Source organism: Xenia sp. Carnegie-2017, unplaced genomic scaffold (genome assembly GCF_021976095.1).
Source record: "Xenia sp. Carnegie-2017 unplaced genomic scaffold, XeniaSp_v1 HiC_scaffold_1, whole genome shotgun sequence".
In the NCBI taxonomy this organism is placed as follows: Eukaryota; Metazoa; Cnidaria; class Anthozoa; order Malacalcyonacea; family Xeniidae; genus Xenia; species Xenia sp. Carnegie-2017.
The window spans coordinates 3201924-3226647 of record NW_025813402.1 but is presented as its reverse complement, the minus strand read 5'-3'; the positions used below and the strand labels follow the sequence as shown (position 1 = coordinate 3226647).

Here is a 24724-nt window from a genome sequence, read left to right as displayed (position 1 = left end):
TACTTTGTTATTATTACTACTATTATTAAAGCCTAATTAGTGAATGCTCACAATTTGTAACTAGGGTCCTGTATCTACGATAGACACGTTAGTTAAAAAATACTAACTATAAAGCCGGAATGAAATATACGTAATAAAATAAACATAAAAAACATACAAAACGCCTTTAGTATCTAGGAAGGTCTCCTGTAATTTAATTTTAAAATCTTCCTATGACTCAGCTCTTGTGTAAATTGGCAATTTTAATGTGGCCCACGTCATCAAATGGCATGGTCGATAATTGAAGGGTGGGTATGTTCCTATATGTACTTTCTACTTTATTAGTTTCTGTTGAAGTCAATTGGGGTTACGAATTAAAACATATGAATAAAATGAATATATACGCTCCCTCTTATCAATATTCCGCCGTCATTTCACGGTATGAAGACTGAACAAGCGAGTTTAATAAAAAGTTTATTATATGACATGATGTATTTGCATTTGAAAATACAGGATATGCTAATTACGTGTTGCTGCAAATTTATTTACTTTCTTTGTTTTATTGATCAAGAAAGAACTTTTGTAATGTGTCCCATTTTTTTTTCTCTAAACATGTCACTGCTACAATGTCAGTGATTATCATTGTGATGCGACCATAACTGAACTGTACAATACTTTTTTATAATGACTCGTTGACGATCAAAAAAATCGGTATAGCGCCTGCTCGACAAAAATGGTAGTCATTTGTGAACTTTGTACTACACCCATGAATTTTTAAATACGCTCCAATTAGTCCAATACATACATAAATAAAATTGTTGAGTTCTTTTTGTCGATTTGCTTTACAGTGACAACAATGATTTGCATAAGACGTACTTAAACCACGCGTTCGATGGTTCTAAAAGTATCCTGTTCCGATTTCCCCCCACGTCAATGGCCCACATGTGTTCACATGATCTGATCTACATATACTGCACAAATTATTGAAATGAATCATTTTCTTATTTGTAAACGTACGCAAGAGATCACGTAGAAATTATGAAGACATTAATTCTCACCACTGTTTGCTTTCTTTTAGTAAGTTTATTATCGATTATTTAAATGTCCGATCACCATATTTCTTTATTCCTTTAATCTATAATGGCCGTTTTTATGCTTAACACGGATAGCACGTCTGGAGTTGTTAGTTTATAGCATTATAATGCGTACGTTCTTTTAGTAAATGATCACATTTGTCTTTCTATTTAAAAGGTATTCGGTAAAAGTTCTTCTGTGTATATACGAGGTATGTCCTATATGCGTTAATGTGTTTCGTCACTTTCAATTTGTGCATTTTTAGCAAGGCAAATGCTACGTAATATTTCGAGAAATATTTGCGTCAAAATCATTTAGGGAGGCTGGTTTCAAATGCTTAGACATCAACTGTACATAATAATTGTGAAATAAGTGTATAAGGTGCTCCGGTACAAACTCTCATCGCACGAGTCGTGTGTACTTTTTCATGAGTATAAGATTTTGTTTGAAGGTGAAAAGCTGTTATTTTAATTTTTGAATCATCATGACTTTTAGTTTTTAGACAATTATTGATCTTCTGACGAAAAGGAAAACTAAGGTCTTGTTCTACCTTGTAGTTAGCTAATTGATAAAACATCGCTTGTTTTTACGTAACAGGACTTTGCCCATCGGATAAGCCTCGTCAAAATTGCACTCCTCGACCGTGTGAAAACGCAATTTGTGTGTCCCATCCATTGGCAGAATGCAAGGACAATTATTGTGGTGGTTGTTACGCTGATTTTTATGACGGAAATACGAAAGTGAGCTGTGGTAAGTATTGCAATGCTATTTGCATTAATAGTCTCTTTCAGTGTTCCTTTCATTTTGGCCTTTAACTGCTAGATGTAGATTCTTTATGATCAACGAGTCGCATCGTTTCTGATTTACGTTTAAGTAATATATTTGTTTTTAGAAAAGCGAACTTGTATCGAGGGCGTTTGCCTTACTTAGTCCAAAGATGGCCATTAGAAATGCGTTGTATCAACTGTGGTTTGCATTACATCTACAGCTTGTGAATATATGATGAACTACGAACTGAATTTTTAATTAGAGTTGCACTAAAACTGTCGAATATCACTATTCAATACATAAATTTCACGAATCAATAGCTCTTGATTTTTTTTATGAGGCTTTGATATTGAATTGATCTTCTTCTAGAAGCTCTGGGTGCACTTTTAACTTCAACCTAGATGAAGGGCATCTTATTTTTCTTAAAATCTCTGTGCAGGAAAAATCGGATTGCTTAAAAGTTGGTGAAGTTAAATTTTTAGCAAAATCTTTTCATCTGTTGCGGCCTAAAATCGACGTATTTTTTCCAAGTATATGATTGATGAAAGAGATTATGAGAGTCTTCAATACTCAGGCACACTGGCACAGTAAGACTTATCACTTTGTGCTATATATTAAATCAAATTACAGGCCATGTTAAGCCAGCACGTGTTCCTACAAGTACATTTATTACACTTAACTGGCCGCCATGGTAATTTTTTTTATAACTTTTAATAAGACCCAGCGTTTTAAGACGGAGTCCTTTAGCCAAATTGTTTATTTCTTTAAGATACATTTTAAAATATTGTTTTAAATGTGCAAAATTTCCGTCAAATTGATTCTGCAAAACTAAACCAAATGGATTGTTGTTGCAGTTATAACATTCCAGTTATATTTATATCAATGTCAATGACACAATGACCATTAGCCATCTTTGGTGGTTTGTCGTGTTCTGGTGTTCGTGGTGTTCGGTTGTAAATATGTCTGTTCAATATATGCGGGATATTTTGAGCCAGTGGCTCAAAGATTGGCCTTTATTTTCGCACGTAATTGAAAAAGAATCATTTGTTTGGAAGTATTGGGAGTTGGCTCAAAACTCGTTGAAGAAATCATCAATGAACGAAGTGCTACTTTGGCTGTCCGTGACAGTTTACTGTTTCATCGAAGCCCTACAACACCATTTTTGCCATGCTTGTGTTCAACTTTCGCGCTTATCTAAAAAACTGCTTTCTCTTATTGAAAAATCTTTGGTGAGTAGCGCGGATAATATTGGTTCGAGCTTCAACGGCGTATCGATTAAATTCTTCAACCAGTTTGTGGATGCGCTCAGAAAGTTCAAAGCGCCAACAATATTTAGAAATGAGGAAGAAGGTGGCATTAATCCTTGTTCTTCAGCCAAGAGATTGTTTAAGGTGAGGTTTCCTTAATAAGCAAATCATCCATTCTGCACGAATTGATCGCTGCTTCCTACATATTTCTGTAAGCACGAGGTTGGTCTTATGGTCTCGTCTTTTGCATAAAGTGATGTTAACATATTTTGAAAGGTTTTTTTTGACAACTTTGTATATTTGATAATATATCTTGAATACCAATAGATAGCATGTTATCAATATTTCCATGGTGATAAACAGTTCATTTCTTCCTTGTTTTTTTCCTCACTTTCAAAATCTAACAATATCATATCATATATTTATCCATAAGTTATTGCTAATACATGATAATGTGTATTGTACTTTACTAACCTTAGGATATTTTTAGTCATAATCCAAAATAAGAAAAGTGGTAAGCATGTCTGTAATAAATAAAACAATAAGACCACATCCTGTTTCTTGTAGTTGAAATATCTTTGTTTATCTTGGTTAGATTTATGAAAGGGTCTGTCAAAGAAGTTTTGTGTGAAGTTTTCAACTGACAAATCACAAACTATAGATAACCCAGATTTAGTTAAAAGCTCACTTGACTTAGTGTTGGCAAACATCTGACAGTTTAAAAATATTGCATCAAATTTCATTGATCGAATTGTAAAGAAAAAGTATTATTTATTGAAGGCCAACTGTTGGAATGCAAATTTTTCATGTAGAAACAACATCAAGACTACAACAACACACTCTAATAATATTAACACCAATCACATTCACAATACACCAAAACCCATGGCAATGCATTTCATACCATCCATCATATTAATCCACCCGCTAATCCAATTAGATGTTCTAAGCATCTGCAATTAAAAACAATTTTAAGAAACTTCCTATATCTTTCTGATGAAGGCTTGAAGCACCGAGTCGAAAGCTCAATAAAAATCATTTTTAAAATCTGGAGAAACTATTTTTTCAAGATTACAAGCTGTGTGAAATGATGAATGGTATTTTTTCTACTCTTTCAAGTACTACGAAATCACTGTGATCATCAGAATAAAACATAAAAGTTCACTCCAGACAACTTTAAGTTAGCATAAAATTTCCAGTTTTCTACCATCAATATGCATCTGTAACCATGGTGACAAGTCCCATTTTGCAAATTTGTCCAAGAATCTACGGAAAATTAGGCTTAAACTAAATTTCATGTGCAATTTATTTCAATTACAGAATTTTGCAATTGGTGCAAGTCAAGCAACAAAGAAATTACTCAATGTTTACAATGTGGCTCTCTCCCAAATTGAAATGATAACTGTGACCTTTGTGGATAGTACTGAAGTTATACTTGAGAAAGTTAATGAAGTATATAATAATGATATCTTTCTGCTTACATCCTTCTCGACCTATCCAAAATCAATGCACATGTTCAATTGTTTATTGCAATTTGCTGAACTCTTTATGGAATATTTGTCATCACTGTTTGCCTTGGATATTGAGATTGAGCTGGAATGGGGTGGTTGGACCTTGATGCTGAAGATTTTGTAGTCATTGATAGTGTGGTAAGCAGACGAAAACTTCGTGCTATTGGTCATCATTGATATTATATAACTTAAGGTTTGCACGTAATATCATGGATCAGTTGCAAAGCCAGCATGTTTTCTAACTCCTACAATGCAACTATTTTTGTGTTTAATGACTGTAAAAATACAGAATTAAATTAATTTTCTAATGAAATAAATAATAGTTTTGTTTAATATGGTAGCTTTGTAGGAGTAAAACATTCGGCTGGCTTCTCCACTGTTATGTAGATTACATAACAAAGGATTACTACATCTTTAAACACTTAATGAAATTGGTGATAATAACATTTACAGTATGATTCAGATCAACAGTAGGGATAAATATTAAGCCTGGTATGAACACAATGCTGTTTTGGTGAAAATTGGTATTTGAGAATTTCTCTTCCCTGACCTAGTTTTTATCCTCCCTTATTTTTTATGTTTCTATTATCAATGTATGCTATTGCTGTTTTACAAAAAATACTTCTCGGTTTGTACTTACTTCAAACAAACATCGGAAGTGTTAAGATTTAAAGAGTGAACTCTGAAGTAGATGCAATTATGCAAATCTCTTATTTTCCGTCTCCATGAACCTTGATTTATTTTGAGTTCTAATTTTACTTTTTCACGTAAATTGTACCAATTTGTTCACTTGATAAATTTTAATTTGGGGATAAATTAACTGGAAATGTATAATTTATAGCACAAAAAAAAGTTTATTGTCAATTAGAATATTTCGTCATATTTCACGACACTTGGGGTTGAATATAATGGTTACCTGGAAATTTGATATAAAAAATAAATATTTTCTGCACAATGTGAAATACATATAAGGGTTGTTTAGAGTTGTGACATAAAAAATAGATATTATCTACACAATGTTTTACTCTGAGATATATATGTGTATTTTATGGTTGTGTTGTTGTAAAAAGTAAAAGATAGGAAAAATTCAAAAATCATAATGGAGGCCAAATCAACCTGTCCATTTGATGAAATATTTTCATGGACATAAAATATTCTACCAGTGTTCACAATCAAGGTAGATATCTTTCATTTATAAATAAGTAAAATGTCATCACGGCTATGGGAGCCTGGTAACTGGTGGGTGATAAGTAAAATGTCATCACGACTATGGGAGCCTGGTAACTGGTGGGTGATAAGTAAAATGTCATCTGGTGGTAACTGGTGGGTGATAAGTAAAATGTCATCACGACTATGGGAGCCTGGTAACTGGTGGGTGAAGATTGTAAAAAGTCATATATGGATAGAAGCTTCCATAATTTAATGCATTTTCAAGATTCCTACTCGATAAAAAAAAATGACTAGAAAAGACAAACTATAATAATCACATGACATCTTTGTTGTACTCATTGATATTGTCCTGTCTTATGTCTGCTTTATCAATTTGACCTTCAATGATCAAATTTATTGACAAGGGTAAAACTCTTTTTTTGTCAATAAATGCTGGAAAGATGGAATTACTCTCAATGTGTTCATTGCATAATAATATACTTTGAGATATTTTCAACTCTGATCGATTGATTGATTGCAGTGCAATTTATTTCTTGTAAGTGCACAGCGAAGAAGTACAATTGCGTCCAGTGAATTACATCACACTCTTCCGCTGAAGCTTTTCTTTGCAATATTTAAAAAAGTCACTCGTTCACGCTGATCCCGTAAATGTACTCGAAACTATACTATTACACATTCTAATTATTATATGCGCTTTAGATATTTTTTTCTATCCTATGCGTGGAATTCGTGCCCTATTGAACGGAACGGCTCAAATTGCCCAAGGTACTTGCATTGCAGACTATATCAAATTTCAGTGTTTTTGATTGGATCATTTGCTTTTTTCGTTTCAATTTACAAGTAACATTGTGCATATCCTGTGACAATCCTATCAAATAACAATACTCACGGTGTGTCTGAGCATAATGTTTTGAAAGTATGTTATATATGTACGTTTAGAGTTGAGTTCTCCGAATGAAAAAGACATCCGTCAACCAATAAGAATGCAAGACTATACAGTGTGGATGATCCTATTGATTTTTTCCGTTTCATGGAATTTTTCATTACAAGGTACAATATACACTATACGAGATAATTTATTGCTGCTATAGTCTCTAGACAGATGTATTTACAAAACGATTCAAGAATGAAATTTTCATTAACGTACATAACATCTTTCTGTGTCACTATCATTAAAATGTTTTATCTCTGAATAATGATCGTAAAACATTAGTTTGAGACTCGTTGCCTTTTCCTAAACTGTAAATGTCCATAACGTAATTATGCGTTGTACTGAAATGAACTAACTTTTACTTAAATCAATAATCTACACTATTTATTTCTTCAATATTTGGCGCACAGACTAAGGAACGTTCTTATCTAATCCATTTGCCATTTTTACTAAGGAGTGGACTTAGCACGTGCATTCAATGCAAACATATTGATTACATTTTGTGCATTCAACTTTATCATTCATCATACTTTACTACATATTAGATAACTGAATTATTTTTTTACCATGTTTTATCGATAAGTTTAAGGAAAAAAGATCTAAATTTGTTCATATGTTTGAAAAATGATTTTTAGCAATTTATCTCATTCCCTGTCATTTTCAGTTCTGGGAAAATTCTGTTTTTTCTAGAAGTAAAGCGAAACTTAAACTAACAGTGACCCCTTCGACCTTTAAAAACACCATACTCTATTGTCATCCTAATTTCTATAGTCAGTAAAAAGCAAGAAGCAGACATCAACAAGAATTGTTGTCCCTTCCTGTAGCTTTGTAGTTGGGTTGCACAGGAAAAACAAAAATCAAATTAAACTCTTTCATTTTCGGAACACATCTTTCTTTTTTCATTTATGACAGTTACAGCTGTATCATTTAATGCATAACTGTTGAATAAAAGTTGTTAAGGATTTTCTTTTATTGTATGGACTCTCCTGTCGGGGCGACAGATGAGTAGGTATGCAGGTCTATCTGCGAGAGTGGGAACTCATGTGTGAATGGAGGCCAATTTGTGATGCACACGAACGTCCGCAAACGCTGCAGGGGTACGAGACAAGAGGGGCAGAGCGTTGCTTCCTTCGGGCCCTCTTCTCCTTGATGGCGGCTGCTCTACCGGCTTCGAAGTTCCGAACGCCCTGGGAGCATAGATGCCTTCCCGCGAACTCCTCCCAGGTGTTTGGGTCTATGTTGCAGCTCTTGGTGTTGGCTTTAAGGGTGTCTTTGTATCTCTTCAGCGGCCTTCCTTGGACACGGCTCCCGTCTTGTAGTTGACCATACAGCAGCATCTTTGGGATTCTGCTGTCATCCATCCTTACGACATGGCCTGTCCATCGGAGTTGAGCTTTGATGATCAAGCTCTCAATGCTGGGGAGTCCACACCTTTCAAGGACTTCAAGGTTGAACTCTTTGTCCTGCCACCTGATGCCTAATCGCTATTCGCTCAAACAGCCTCTGTCAACCAAGTCCAACTCCTGGCCTGCTCGTGTGGCTTTACTTCTAAGCCCGGCGGAACTGCTTTTACCGACAGGAGAAGGGGCGAAGGCGGGTCTCTGGCGCCTTAAAACCAGATGCTTCGGGCAGGTGGTGGCTCGTTAACCCAGGAAGGTAGCCCACCTAGGGGAAGGAAAACCCTGACTCCAAACCTCCGCTGCCTTGCGGCGTACCCGGTCACGGGAAAGGCTAGGAGACGGATACTCCGAAGAAGAAAGCTGCACCTGCTGGAGCCGCTCTACACGTGGCAGCTTCTGCACCTGTGGAGCATTGAGCGTCAGTAGGCGAGAGGGTGGAGACGGGCATGCACATCCCCTCTTCACCTAAAACATTCACCTGTGCTGGTCAGGCAAGCAGGTTTGCCAGAATCAAGTGATGCAACCATCCCTTTTTTGCGCCAGCTATATCAAGTCCTGTGGCGATGGAGAAATGGTGACGGGAACAGGCAGAGGATGCTGCTGGAAGTTCTTAGCCATGACTCTGCACGCAGGCGGCTGCGAAGTGATGGTCGTCCGCCGTAAACCTAGGGCAGATACGGCGCCCGTATCCTCTTGCAGTGACAGAGCAGCCCTCTTTTAGGGTTAGCACTGCTCTTCCCATATGGGGAAGGGGAGATAAAAGGATCCCTAAACAAAGCCTGCCCTACTTGCACCTGGCAGTAACCGCACCTGCCTGGGCATCCAACTAAGCGGTCGTACAACTAAGGATAACAAAGCAAGAAAGCCCCTAACCATTGGGGCATGGAACGTGAGAACGCTGTTGGACAGAGGAGACAGACCAGAGCGACGCACTGCTCTAATAGCAAGGATGCTTGGACAATACCAGGTGGACATAGACGCATTGAGTGAGACCAGACTTGCAGATGAAACTCAACTGTAAGAGGTCGGTGGTGGCTACACCTTCTACTGCATTGGGAAACCGGAAAACGCCCCAAGACACTCAGGCGTGGGATTTGCCATACGCACCCAGCTCGCAAGGTGACTAGTCAGCTTGCCACAGGGCATTAGCGATTGCCTCATGACCCTGCGGTTGAAACTCCAGAAAGACTGCAACGCAACAATTGTCAGCGCCTACGCCCCTACAATGACAAACCCAGATGAAGTGAAGGAAGCCTTCTACGAAGAGCTCAACCAGCTCCTCTCCAGTGTTGACCGCAGAGACAAACTCATCATCCTTGGAGACTTTAACGCACAAGTTGGAGTAGACTACACCATCTGGCCAAACATCCTGGGTTGCCATGGAACTGGCAAGTGCAACTCCAATGGCCTGATGCTACTATCTCTGTGCGCAGGAACTTCAACAGATTTTCAACACTCTTTTAATATAACGATGTTAAAATACATTAAAATAAGAAAACCTTATTGACATATTACAGTGATTTGGATAGTCCAAGGTCGAACGGGAAAAATTCGTACGATAAATTTTATTTGCTCATGTTGTACGGAATTCATGCTTTCTTTTTTTTGTTTCTCATTTATTTTATAGATTCTAACACTATATTTGTCCTGACATCAACAGGTTGGTGATTTAATGAATTATTTCTTTGATGGAAGTTTAGAATATTTATGGCAACTAAAACTGTCTTAAAAAAATATGTTTTCTTTCTTTGTAAACTTTAGCTCCGATCTCAACTATTAAAAGTTCAATTGTCAGCTCTACCTTGTCACTCAGTGAGAAAGGTAAAACTCCTTATAAATTTGTTATTGATGCAAATTAGATATACTTTTCAAAAATTTTACATGCATATAAAATAACCTTTTATTGATCTTTCTCACAGAAAACCTGCTTAGTACTGTGTTTATATTAAATGACGTTAAAATAAGAAAACGTTATTGACTTTTAACACTAATTTGACGAGTAACTAAATGTTAAACGTGAACAACACGATAAATTTAATTTCTAAATGCTATCTTGAATTCATGCTTTCAAAAAATTATGTTTTCTTTATTTGTAAACTTTAGTTCCGATCTCAACTATTGAAAGTTCAATTGTCAGCTCTACCTTGTTAACCACTGACAAAGGTAAAATTCGTTATAAATTTGTTATTGATGCAATGTAGATGCACTTTTCAAAACTTTTACATGCATATAAAATAACTTTTTATTAATCTTTCTCACTGAAAACCTGCTTAGTAATGTGTTTATATTAAATGACATTAAAATAAAAAACGTTATTGACTTTTAACACTAATTTGACGAGTAACCAAATATTGAACGTGAACAACACGATAAATTTAATTTCTAAATGCTATCTTGAATTCATGCTTTCAAAAAATATGTTTTCTTTTTTTGTAAACTTTAGTTCCGATCTCAACTATTAAAAGTTCAATTGTCAGCTCTACCTTGTCACTCAGTGAGAAAGGTAAAATTCTTTTTAAATTTGTTATTGATGCAAAGTAGATGCACTTTTCAAAATTTTAAAAGCATATAAAATAACTCTTTATTGATCTTTCTCACAGAAAAGTTGCTTAGTACTGTGTTTATATTAAATGACATTAAAATAAGAAAACGTTATTGACTTTCAACACTAATTTGACAAGTAACTAAATATTAAACGTGAACAACACGATAAGTTTAAGTTCTAAATGCTATCTTGAATTCATGCTTTCAAAAAAATATGTTTTCTTTCTTTGTAAACTTTAGTTCCGATCTCAACTATTGAAAGTTCAATTGTCAGCTCTACCTTGTCAACCACTGACAAAGGTAAAATTCGTTATAAATTTGTTATTGATGCAATGTAGATGCACTTTTCAAAATTTTAAAAGCATGTAAAATAACTGTTTATTGATCTTTCTCACTGAAAACCTGCTTAGTACTGTGTTTATATTAAATGACATTAAAATAAGAAAACGTTATTGACTTTCAACACTAATTTGACGAGTAACTAAATGTTAAACGTGAACAACACGATAAATTTAATTTCTAAATGCTATCTTGAATTCATGCTTTCAAAAAAATATGTTTTCTTTCTTTGTAAACTTTAGTTCCGATCTCAACGATTGAAAGTTCAATTGTCAGCTCTACCTTGTCAACCACTGACAAAGGTAAAATTCGTTATAAATTTGTTATTGATGCAATGTAGATGCACTTTTCAAGATTTTAAAAGCATATAAAATAACTGTTTATTGATCTTTCTCACTGAAAACCTGCTTAGTACTGTGTTTATATTAAATGACATTAAAATAAGAAAACGTTATTGACTTTTAACACTAATTTGACGAGTAACCAAATATTGAACGTGAGCAACACGATAAATTTAATTTCTAAATGCTATCTTGAATTCATGCTTTCAAAAAATTATGTTTTCTTTATTTGTAAACTTTAGTTCCGATCTCAACTGTTGAAAGTTCAATTGTCAGCTCTACCTTGTTAACCAGTGAGAAAGGTAAAATTCGTTGTAAATTTGTTATTGATGCAATATAGATGCACTTTTCAAAATTTTTACATGCATATAAAATAACCTTTTATTGATCTTTTCCACAGAAAAGTTGCTTAGTACTGTGTTTATATTAAATGACATTAAAATGAAAAACGTTATTGACTTTTACCCTAATTTGACGAGTAACCAAATATTGAACGTGAGCAACACGATAAATTTAATTTCTAAATGCTATCTTGAATTCATGCTTTCAAAAAAATATGTTTTCTTTCTTTGTAAACTTTAGTTCCGATCTCAACTATTAAAAGTTCAATTGTCAGCTCTACCTTGTCACTCAGTGAGAAAGGTAAAATTCTTTTTAAATTTGTTATTTATGCAAAGTAGATGCACTTTTCAAAATTTTAAAAGCATATAAAATAACTCTTTATTGATCTTTCTCACAGAAAACCTGCTTAGTACTGTGTTTATATTAAATGACATTAAAATAAGAAAACGTTATTGACTTTCAACACTAATTTGACGAGTAACTAAATGTTAAACGTGAACAACACGATAAATTTCATTTCTAAATGCTATCTTGAATTCATGCTTTCAAAAAATATGTTTTCTTTCTTTGTAAACTTTAGTTCCGATCTCAACTATTGAAAGTTCAATTGTCAGCTCTACCTTGTTAACCAGTGAGAAAGGTAAAATTCGTTATAAATTTGTTATTGATGCAATGTAGATGCACTTTTCAAGATTTTAAAAGCATATAAAATAACTTTTTATTGATCTTTCTCACTGAAAACCTGCTTAGTACTGTGTTTATATTAAATGACATTAAAATAAGAAAACGTTATTGACTTTCAACACTAATTTGACGAGTAACTAAATGTTAAACGTGAACAACACGATAAATTTAATTTCTAAATGCTATCTTGAATTCATGCTTTCAAAAAAATATGTTTTCTTTCTTTGTAAACTTTAGTTCCGATCTCAACGATTGAAAGTTCAATTGTCAGCTCTACCTTGTCAACCACTGACAAAGGTAAAATTCGTTATAAATTTGTTATTGATGCAATGTAGATGCACTTTTCAAGATTTTAAAAGCATATAAAATAACTGTTTATTGATCTTTCTCACTGAAAACCTGCTTAGTACTGTGTTTATATTAAATGACATTAAAATAAGAAAACGTTATTGACTTTTAACACTAATTTGACGAGTAACCAAATATTGAACGTGAGCAACACGATAAATTTAATTTCTAAATGCTATCTTGAATTCATGCTTTCAAAAAATTATGTTTTCTTTATTTGTAAACTTTAGTTCCGATCTCAACTGTTGAAAGTTCAATTGTCAGCTCTACCTTGTTAACCAGTGAGAAAGGTAAAATTCGTTGTAAATTTGTTATTGATGCAATGTAGATGCACTTTTCAAAATTTTTACATGCATATAAAATAACCTTTTATTGATCTTTTCCACAGAAAAGTTGCTTAGTACTGTGTTTATATTAAATGACATTAAAATGAAAAACGTTATTGACTTTTAGCCCTAATTTGACGAGTAACCAAATATTGAACGTGAGCAACACGATAAATTTAATTTCTAAATGCTATCTTGAATTCATGCTTTCAAAAAAATATGTTTTCTTTCTTTGTAAACTTTAGTTCCGATCTCAACTATTAAAAGTTCAATTGTCAGCTCTACCTTGTCACTCAGTGAGAAAGGTAAAATTCTTTTTAAATTTGTTATTTATGCAAAGTAGATGCACTTTTCAAAATTTTAAAAGCATATAAAATAACTCTTTATTGATCTTTCTCACAGAAAACCTGCTTAGTACTGTGTTTATATTAAATGACATTAAAATAAGAAAACGTTATTGACTTTCAACACTAATTTGACGAGTAACTAAATGTTAAACGTGAACAACACGATAAATTTCATTTCTAAATGCTATCTTGAATTCATGCTTTCAAAAAATATGTTTTCTTTCTTTGTAAACTTTAGTTCCGATCTCAACTATTGAAAGTTCAATTGTCAGCTCTACCTTGTTAACCAGTGAGAAAGGTAAAATTCGTTATAAATTTGTTATTGATGCAATGTAGATGCACTTTTCAAGATTTTAAAAGCATATAAAATAACTTTTATTGATCTTTCTCACTGAAAACCTGCTTAGTACTGTGTTTATATTAAATGACATTAAAATAAGAAAACGTTATTGACTTTTAACACTAATTTGACGAGTAACCAAATATTGAACGTGAGCAACACGATAAATTTAATTTCTAAATGCTATCTTGAATTCATGCTTTCAAAAAATTATGTTTTCTTTATTTGTAAACTTTAGTTCCGATCTCAACTATTGAAAGTTCAATTGTCAGCTCTACCTTGTTAACCAGTGAGAAAGGTAAAATTCGTTATAAATTTGTTATTGATGCAATGTAGATGCACTTTTCAAAATTTTTACATGCATATAAAATAACCTTTTATTGATCTTTTCCACAGAAAAGTTGCTTAGTACTGTGTTTATATTAAATGACATTAAAATAAGAAAACGTTATTGAATTTTAACACTAATTTGACGAGTAACTAAATGTTGAACGTGAGCAACACGATAAATTTAATTTCTCAATGCTATCTTGAATTCATGCTTTCAAAAAATATGTTTTCTTTTTTTGTAAACTTTAGTTCCGATCTCAACTATTGAAAGTTCAATTGTCAGCTCTACCTTGTCAACCACTGACAAAGGTAAAATTCGTTGTAAATTTGTTATTGATGCAATGTAGATGCACTTTTCAAAATTTTAAAAGCATGTAAAATAACTGTTTATTGATCTTTCTCACTGAAAACCTGCTTAGTACTGTGTTTATATTAAATGACATTAAAATAAGAAAACGTTATTGACTTTCAACACTAATTTGACGAGTAACTAAATGTTAAACGTGAACAACACGATAAATTTAATTTCTAAATGCTATCTTGAATTCATGCTTTCAAAAAATATGTTTTCTTTCTTTGTAAACTTTAGTTCCGATCTCAACTATTGAAAGTTCAATTGTCAGCTCTACCTTGTCAACCACTGACAAAGGTAAAATTCGTTGTAAATTTGTTATTGATGCAATGTAGATGCACTTTTCAAGATTTTAAAAGCATATAAAATAACTGTTTATTGATCTTTCTCACTGAAAACCTGCTTAGTACTGTGTTTATATTAAATGACATTAAAATAAGAAAACGTTATTGACTTTTAACACTAATTTGACGAGTAACCAAATATTGAACGTGAGCAACACGATAAATTTAATTTCTAAATGCTATCTTGAATTCATGCTTTCAAAAAATTATGTTTTCTTTATTTGTAAACTTTAGTTCCGATCTCAACTATTGAAAGTTCAATTGTCAGCTCTACCTTGTTAACCAGTGAGAAAGGTAAAATTCGTTATAAATTTGTTATTGATGCAATGTAGATGCACTTTTCAAAATTTTTACATGCATATAAAATAACCTTTTATTGATCTTTTCCACAGAAAAGTTGCTTAGTACTGTGTTTATATTAAATGACATTAAAATGAAAACGTTATTGACTTTTAACACTAATTTGACGAGTAACCAAATATTGAACGTGAGCAACACGATAAATTTAATTTCTAAATGCTATCTTGAATTCATGCTTTCAAAAATATATGTTTCTTTCTTTGTAAACTTTAGTTCCGATCTCAACTATTAAAAGTTCAATTGTCAGCTCTACCTTGTCACCAGTGAGAAAGGTAAAATTCTTTTAAATTTGTTATTGATGCAAAGTAGATGCACTTTTCAAAATTTTAAAAGCATATAAAATAACTCTTTATTGATCTTTCTCACAGAAAACCTGCTTAGTACTGTGTTTATATTAAATGACATTAAAATAAGAAAACGTTATTGACTTTCAACACTAATTTGACGAGTAACTAAATGTTAAACGTGAACAACACGATAAATTTAATTTCTAAATGCTATCTTGAATTCATGCTTTCAAAAAATATGTTTTCTTTCTTTGTAAACTTTAGTTCCGATCTCAACTATTGAAAGTTCAATTGTCAGCTCTACCTTGTTAACCAGTGAGAAAGGTAAAATTCGTTATAAATTTGTTATTGATGCAATGTAGATGCACTTTTCAAGATTTTAAAAGCATATAAAATAACTTTTTATTGATCTTTCTCACTGAAAACCTGCTTAGTACTGTGTTTATATTAAATGACATTAAAATAAGAAAACGTTATTGACTTTTAACACTAATTTGACGAGTAACCAAATATTGAACGTGAGCAACACGATAAATTTAATTTCTAAATGCTATCTTGAATTCATGCTTTCAAAAAATTATGTTTTCTTTATTTGTAAACTTTAGTTCCGATCTCAACTATTGAAAGTTCAATTGTCAGCTCTACCTTGTTAACCAGTGAGAAAGGTAAAATTCGTTATAAATTTGTTATTGATGCAATGTAGATGCACTTTTCAAAATTTTTACATGCATATAAAATAACCTTTTATTGATCTTTTCCACAGAAAAGTTGCTTAGTACTGTGTTTATATTAAATGACATTAAAATAAGAAAACGTTATTGAATTTTAACACTAATTTGACGAGTAACTAAATGTTGAACGTGAGCAACACGATAAATTTAATTTCTAAATGCTATCTTGAATTCATGCTTTCAAAAATATGTTTTCTTTTTTGTAAACTTTAGTTCCGATCTCAACTATTAAAAGTTCAATTGTCAGCTCTACCTTGTCACCAGTGAGAAAGGTAAAATTCTTTAAATTTGTTATTGATGCAAAGTAGATGCACTTTTCAAAATTTTAAAAGCATATAAAATAACTGTTTATTGATCTTTCTCACTGAAAACCTGCTTAGTACTGTGTTTATATTAAATGACATTAAAATAAGAAAACGTTATTGACTTTCAACACTAATTTGACGAGTAACTAAATGTTAAACGTGAACAACACGATAAATTTAATTTCTAAATGCTATCTTGAATTCATGCTTTCAAAAAATATGTTTTCTTTCTTTGTAAACTTTAGTTCCGATCTCAACTATTGAAAGTTCAATTGTCAGCTCTACCTTGTTAACCAGTGAGAAAGGTAAAATTCGTTATAAATTTGTTATTGATGCAATGTAGATGCACTTTTCAAGATTTTAAAAGCATATAAAATAACTTTTTATTGATCTTTCTCACTGAAAACCTGCTTAGTACTGTGTTTATATTAAATGACATTAAAATAAGAAAACGTTATTGACTTTTAACACTAATTTGACGAGTAACCAAATATTGAACGTGAGCAACACGATAAATTTAATTTCTAAATGCTATCTTGAATTCATGCTTTCAAAAATTATGTTTTCTTTTTTGTAAACTTTAGTTCCGATCTCAACTATTGAAAGTTCAATTGTCAGCTCTACCTTGTTAACCAGTGAGAAAGGTAAAATTCGTTATAAATTTGTTATTGATGCAATGTAGATGCACTTTTCAAAATTTTAAAAGCATATAAAATAACTTTTATTGATCTTTCTCACAGAAAACCTGCTTAGTACTGTGTTTATATTAAATGACATTAAAATAAGAAAACGTTATTGAATTTTAACACTAATTTGACGAGTAACTAAATGTTGAACGTGAGCAACACGATAAATTTAATTTCTCAATGCTATCTTGAATTCATGCTTTCAAAAAATATGTTTTCTTTTTTTGTAAACTTTAGTTCCGATCTCAACTATTGAAAGTTCAATTGTCAGCTCTACCTTGTCAACCACTGACAAAGGTAAAATTCGTTGTAAATTTGTTATTGATGCAATGTAGATGCACTTTTCAAAATTTTAAAAGCATGTAAAATAACTGTTTATTGATCTTTCTCACTGAAAACCTGCTTAGTACTGTGTTTATATTAAATGACATTAAAATAAGAAAACGTTATTGACTTTCAACACTAATTTGACGAGTAACTAAATGTTGAACGTGAGCAACACGATAAATTTAATTTCTAAATGCTATCTTGAATTCATGCTTTCAAAAATATGTTTTCTTTCTTTGTAAACTTTAGTTCCGATCTCAACTATTGAAAGTTCAATTGTCAGCTCTACCTTGTTAACCAGTGAGAAAGGTAAAATTCGTTATAAATTTGTTATTGATGCAATGTAGATGCACTTTTCAAAATTTTAAAAGCATATAAAATAACTTTTTATTGATCTTTCTCACAGAAAACCTGCTTAGTACTGTGTTTATATTAAATGACATTAAAATAAGAAAACGTTATTGACTTTTAACACTAATTTGACGAGTAACTAAATATTGAACGTGAGCAACACGATAAATTTAATTTCTAAATGCTATCTTGAATTCATGCTTTCAAAAATATGTTTTCTTTTTTGTAAACTTTAGTTCCGATCTCAACTATTGAAAGTTCAATTGTCAGCTCTACCTTGTTAACCAGTGAGAAAGGTAAAATTCGTTATAAATTTGTTATTGATGCAATGTAGATGCACTTTTCAAAATTTTAAAAGCATATAAAATAACTTTTATTGATCTTTCTCACTGAAAACCTGCTTAGTACTGTGTTTATATTAAATGACATTAAAATAAGAAAACGTTATTGACTTTCAACACTAATTTGACGAGTAACTAAATGTTAAACGTGAACAACACGATAAATTTAATTTCTAAATGCTATCTTGAATTCATGCTTTCAAAAATATGTTTTCTTTCTTTGTAAACTTTAGTTCCGATCTCAACTATTGAAAGTTCAATTGTCAGCTCTACCTTGTCAACCAGTGAGAAAGGTAAAATTCGTTATAAATTTGTTATTGATGCAATGTAGATGCACTTTTCAAGATTTTAAAAGCATATAAAATAACTGTTTATTGATCTTTCTCACTGAAAACCTGCTTAGTACTGTGTTTATATTAAATGACATTAAAATAAGAAAACGTTATTGACTTTTAACACTAATTTGACGAGTAACCAAATATTGAACGTGAGCAACACGATAAATTTAATTTCTAAATGCTATCTTGAATTCATGCTTTCAAAAATATGTTTTCTTTATTTGTAAACTTTAGTTCCGATCTCAACTATTGAAAGTTCAATTGTCAGCTCTACCTTGTTAACCAGTGAGAAAGGTAAAATTCGTTATAAATTTGTTATTGATGCAATGTAGATGCACTTTTCAAAATTTTACATGCATATAAAATAACCTTTTATTGATCTTTCTCACAGAAAAGTTGCTTAGTACTGTGTTTATATTAAATGACATTAAAATAAGAAAACGTTATTGACTTTTAACACTAATTTGACGAGTAACTAAATGTTGAACGTGAGCAACACGATAAATTTAATTTCTAAATGCTATCTTGAATTCATGCTTTCAAAAATATGTTTTCTTTTTTGTAAACTTTAGTTCCGATCTCAACTATTAAAAGTTCAATTGTCAGCTCTACCTTGTCACCAGTGAGAAAGGTAAAATTCTTTAAATTTGTTATTGATGCAAAGTAGATGCACTTTTCAAAATTTTAAAAGCATATAAAATAACTCTTTATTGATCTTTCTCACAGAAAACCTGCTTAGTACTGTGTTTATATTAAATGACATTAAAATAAGAAAACGTTATTGACTTTCAACACTAATTTGACGAGTAACTAAATGTTAAACGTGAACAACACGATAAATTTAATTTCTAAATGCTATCTTGAATTCATGCTTTCAAAAATATGTTTTCTTTCTTTGTAAACTTTAGTTCCGATCTCAACTATTGAAAGTTCAATTGTCAGCTCTACCTTGTTAACCAGTGAGAAAGGTAAAATTCGTTATAAATTTGTTATTGATGCAATGTAGATGCACTTTTCAAGATTTTAAAAGCATATAAAATAACTTTTATTGATCTTTCTCACTGAAAACCTGCTTAGTACTGTGTTTATATTAAATGACATTAAAATAAGAAAACGTTATTGACTTTTAACACTAATTTGACGAGTAACCAAATATTGAACGTGAGCAACACGATAAATTTAATTTCTAAATGCTATCTTGAATTCATGCTTTCAAAAAATTATGTTTTCTTTATTTGTAAACTTTAGTTCCGATCTCAACTATTGAAAGTTCAATTGTCAGCTCTACCTTGTTAACCAGTGAGAAAGGTAAAATTCGTTATAAATTTGTTATTGATGCAATGTAGATGCACTTTTCAAAATTTTAAAAGCATATAAAATAACCTTTTATTGATCTTTCTCCACAGAAAAGTTGCTTAGTACTGTGTTTATATTAAATGACATTAAAATAAGAAAACGTTATTGACTTTTAACACTAATTTGACGAGTAACTAAATGTTGAACGTGAGCAACACGATAAATTTAATTTCTAAATGCTATCTTGAATTCATGCTTTCAAAAATATGTTTTCTTTTTTGTAAACTTTAGTTCCGATCTCAACTATTGAAAGTTCAATTGTCAGCTCTACCTTGTCACCAGTGAGAAAGGTAAAATTCTTTTAAATTTGTTATTGATGCAATGTAGATGCACTTTTCAAAATTTTAAAAGCATATAAAATAACTCTTTATTGATCTTTCTCACAGAAAACCTGCTTAGTACTGTGTTTATATTAAATGACATTAAAATAAGAAAACGTTATTGACTTTCAACACTAATTTGACGAGTAACTAAATGTTAAACGTGAACAACACGATAAATTTAATTTCTAAATGCTATCTTGAATTCATGCTTTCAAAAATATGTTTTCTTTCTTTGTAAACTTTAGTTCCGATCTCAACTATTGAAAGTTCAATTGTCAGCTCTACCTTGTCAACCAGTGAGAAAGGTAAAATTCGTTATAAATTTGTTATTGATGCAATGTAGATGCACTTTTCAAAATTTTAAAAGCATATAAAATAACTGTTTATTGATCTTTCTCACTGAAAACCTGCTTAGTACTGTGTTTATATTAAATGACATTAAAATAAGAAAACGTTATTGACTTTCAACACTAATTTGACGAGTAACTAAATGTTAAACGTGAACAACACGATAAATTTAATTTCTAAATGCTATCTTGAATTCATGCTTTCAAAAAAATATGTTTTCTTTCTTTGTAAACTTTAGTTCCGATCTCAACTATTGAAAGTTCAATTGTCAGCTCTACCTTGTTAACCAGTGAGAAAGGTAAAATTCGTTATAAATTTGTTATTGATGCAATGTAGATGCACTTTTCAAGATTTTAAAAGCATATAAAATAACTGTTTATTGATCTTTCTCACTGAAAACCTGCTTAGTACTGTGTTTATATTAAATGACATTAAAATAAGAAAACGTTATTGACTTTTAACACTAATTTGACGAGTAAAATATTGAACGTGAGCAACACGATAAATTTAATTTCTAAATGCTATCTTGAATTCATGCTTTCAAAAAATTATGTTTTCTTTATTTGTAAACTTTAGTTCCGATCTCAACTATTGAAAGTTCAATTGTCAGCTCTACCTTGTTAACCAGTGAGAAAGGTAAAATTCGTTATAAATTTGTTATTGATGCAATGTAGATGCACTTTTCAAAATTTTTACATGCATATAAAATAACCTTTTATTGATCTTTTCACAGAAAAGTTGCTTAGTACTGTGTTTATATTAAATGACATTAAAATAAGAAAACGTTATTGACTTTTAACACTAATTTGACGAGTAACTAAATGTTGAACGTGAGCAACACGATAAATTTAATTTCTAAATGCTATCTTGAATTCATGCTTTCAAAAATATGTTTTCTTTCTTTGTAAACTTTAGTTCCGATCTCAACTATTGAAAGTTCAATTGTCAGCTCTACCTTGTCACCAGTGAGAAAGGTAAAATTCTTTAAATTTGTTATTGATGCAAAGTAGATGCACTTTTCAAAATTTTAAAAGCATATAAAATAACTGTTTATTGATCTTTCTCACTGAAAACCTGCTTAGTACTGTGTTTATATTAAATGACATTAAAATAAGAAAACGTTATTGACTTTCAACACTAATTTGACGAGTAACTAAATGTTAAACGTGAACAACACGATAAATTTAATTTCTAAATGCTATCTTGAATTCATGCTTTCAAAAATATGTTTTCTTTCTTTGTAAACTTTAGTTCCGATCTCAACTATTGAAAGTTCAATTGTCAGCTCTACCTTGTTAACCAGTGAGAAAGGTAAAATTCGTTATAAATTTGTTATTGATGCAATGTAGATGCACTTTTCAAGATTTTAAAAGCATATAAAATAACTTTTATTGATCTTTCTCACTGAAAACCTGCTTAGTACTGTGTTTATATTAAATGACATTAAAATAAGAAAACGTTATTGACTTTTAACACTAATTTGACGAGTAACCAAATATTGAACGTGAGCAACACGATAAATTTAATTTCTAAATGCTATCTTGAATTCATGCTTTCAAAAAATTATGTTTTCTTTATTTGTAAACTTTAGTTCCGATCTCAACTATTGAAAGTTCAATTGTCAGCTCTACCTTGTTAACCAGTGAGAAAGGTAAAATTCGTTATAAATTTGTTATTGATGCAATGTAGATGCACTTTTCAAAATTTTTACATGCATATAAAATAACCTTTTATTGATCTTTTCCACAGAAAAGTTGCTTAGTACTGTGTTTATATTAAATGACATTAAAATAAGAAAACGTTATTGACTTTTAACACTAATTTGACGAGTAACTAAATGTTGAACGTGAGCAACACGATAAATTTAATTTCTAAATGCTATCTTGAATTCATGCTTTCAAAAATATGTTTTCTTTTTTGTAAACTTTAGTTCCGATCTCAACTATTAAAAGTTCAATTGTCAGCTCTACCTTGTCACCAGTGAGAAAGGTAAAATTCTTTTTAAATTTGTTATTGATGCAAAGTAGATGCACTTTTCAAAATTTTAAAAGCATATAAAATAACTGTTTATTGATCTTTCTCACTGAAAACCTGCTTAGTACTGTGTTTATATTAAATGACATTAAAATAAGAAAACGTTATTGACTTTCAACACTAATTTGACGAGTAACTAAATGTTAAACGTGAACAACACGATAAATTTAATTTCTAAATGCTATCTTGAATTCATGCTTTCAAAAATATGTTTTCTTTCTTTGTAAACTTTAGTTCCGATCTCAACTATTGAAAGTTCAATTGTCAGCTCTACCTTGTTAACCAGTGAGAAAGGTAAAATTCGTTATAAATTTGTTATTGATGCAATGTAGATGCACTTTTCAAGATTTTAAAAGCATATAAAATAACTTTTATTGATCTTTCTCACTGAAAACCTGCTTAGTACTGTGTTTATATTAAATGACATTAAAATAAGAAAACGTTATTGACTTTTAACACTAATTTGACGAGTAACCAAATATTGAACGTGAGCAACACGATAAATTTAATTTCTAAATGCTATCTTGAATTCATGCTTTCAAAAAATTATGTTTTCTTTATTTGTAAACTTTAGTTCCGATCTCAACTATTGAAAGTTCAATTGTCAGCTCTACCTTGTTAACCAGTGAGAAAGGTAAAATTCGTTATAAATTTGTTATTGATGCAATGTAGATGCACTTTTCAAAATTTTTACATGCATATAAAATAACCTTTTATTGATCTTTTCCACAGAAAAGTTGCTTAGTACTGTGTTTATATTAAATGACATTAAAATAAGAAAACGTTATTGAATTTTAACACTAATTTGACGAGTAACTAAATGTTGAACGTGAGCAACACGATAAATTTAATTTCTAAATGCTATCTTGAATTCATGCTTTCAAAAATATGTTTTCTTTTTTGTAAACTTTAGTTCCGATCTCAACTATTAAAAGTTCAATTGTCAGCTCTACCTTGTCACCAGTGAGAAAGGTAAAATTCTTTAAATTTGTTATTGATGCAAAGTAGATGCACTTTTCAAAATTTTAAAAGCATATAAAATAACTGTTTATTGATCTTTCTCACTGAAAACCTGCTTAGTACTGTGTTTATATTAAATGACATTAAAATAAGAAAACGTTATTGACTTTCAACACTAATTTGACGAGTAACTAAATGTTAAACGTGAACAACACGATAAATTTAATTTCTAAATGCTATCTTGAATTCATGCTTTCAAAAAAATATGTTTTCTTTCTTTGTAAACTTTAGTTCCGATCTCAACTATTGAAAGTTCAATTGTCAGCTCTACCTTGTTAACCAGTGAGAAAGGTAAAATTCGTTATAAATTTGTTATTGATGCAATGTAGATGCACTTTTCAAGATTTTAAAAGCATATAAAATAACTGTTTATTGATCTTTCTCACTGAAAACCTGCTTAGTACTGTGTTTATATTAAATGACATTAAAATAAGAAAACGTTATTGACTTTTAACACTAATTTGACGAGTAACCAAATATTGAACGTGAGCAACACGATAAATTTAATTTCTAAATGCTATCTTGAATTCATGCTTTCAAAAAATTATGTTTTCTTTCTTTGTAAACTTTAGTTCCGATCTCAACGATTGAAAGTTCAATTGTCAGCTCTACCTTGTCAACCACTGACAAAGGTAAAATTCGTTATAAATTTGTTATTGATGCAATGTAGATGCACTTTTCAAGATTTTAAAAGCATATAAAATAACTGTTTATTGATCTTTCTCACAGAAAACCTGCTTAGTACTGTGTTTATATTAAATGACATTAAAATAAGAAAACGTTATTGAATTTTAACACTAATTTGACGAGTAACTAAATGTTGAACGTGAGCAACACGATAAATTTAATTTCTCAATGCTATCTTGAATTCATGCTTTCAAAAAATATGTTTTCTTTTTTTGTAAACTTTAGTTCCGATCTCAACTATTAAAAGTTCAATTGTCAGCTCTACCTTGTCACCAGTGAGAAAGGTAAAATTCTTTAAATTTGTTATTGATGCAAAGTAGATGCACTTTTCAAAATTTTAAAAGCATATAAAATAACTGTTTATTGATCTTTCTCACTGAAAACCTGCTTAGTACTGTGTTTATATTAAATGACATTAAAATAAGAAAACGTTATTGACTTTCAACACTAATTTGACGAGTAACTAAATGTTAAACGTGAACAACACGATAAATTTAATTTCTAAATGCTATC

The 24724-nt window shown here is 30.9% G+C and overlaps 1 protein-coding gene across 3 annotated transcripts in view; it reads left to right on the top strand.

The window, feature by feature from the left end:
- Positions 1-948: 948 nt before the first annotated feature.
- LOC124436062 (titin-like) overlaps positions 949-24724 on the top strand; it is a 96224-nt gene continuing 72448 nt past the window's right edge. For all 3 annotated transcript variants that reach the window (XM_046986000.1, XM_046986008.1, XM_046985992.1), the window contains exons 1-30: positions 949-1056; positions 1231-1264; positions 1651-1803; positions 1946-3212; positions 4389-4717; positions 6449-6514; positions 6689-6799; positions 9708-9740; positions 9842-9901; positions 10184-10243; positions 10524-10583; positions 10865-10924; positions 11206-11265; positions 11547-11606; positions 11887-11946; positions 12227-12286; positions 12568-12627; positions 12909-12968; positions 13250-13309; positions 13590-13649; positions 13930-13989; positions 14271-14330; positions 14611-14670; positions 14952-15011; positions 15629-15688; positions 15970-16029; positions 16646-16705; positions 16985-17044; positions 17324-17383; positions 24097-24156. In XM_046986000.1, the coding sequence (XP_046841956.1) occupies positions 6466-6514; positions 6689-6799; positions 9708-9740; positions 9842-9901; positions 10184-10243; positions 10524-10583; positions 10865-10924; positions 11206-11265; positions 11547-11606; positions 11887-11946; positions 12227-12286; positions 12568-12627; positions 12909-12968; positions 13250-13309; positions 13590-13649; positions 13930-13989; positions 14271-14330; positions 14611-14670; positions 14952-15011; positions 15629-15688; positions 15970-16029; positions 16646-16705; positions 16985-17044; positions 17324-17383; positions 24097-24156 (1513 nt within the window). In that variant the 5' untranslated portion in view covers positions 949-1056; positions 1231-1264; positions 1651-1803; ... (1 more) ...; positions 4389-4717; positions 6449-6465. The remainder of the gene's footprint in view (positions 1057-1230; positions 1265-1650; positions 1804-1945; positions 3213-4388; positions 4718-6448; positions 6515-6688; positions 6800-9707; positions 9741-9841; positions 9902-10183; positions 10244-10523; positions 10584-10864; positions 10925-11205; positions 11266-11546; positions 11607-11886; positions 11947-12226; positions 12287-12567; positions 12628-12908; positions 12969-13249; positions 13310-13589; positions 13650-13929; positions 13990-14270; positions 14331-14610; positions 14671-14951; positions 15012-15628; positions 15689-15969; positions 16030-16645; positions 16706-16984; positions 17045-17323; positions 17384-24096; positions 24157-24724) is intronic.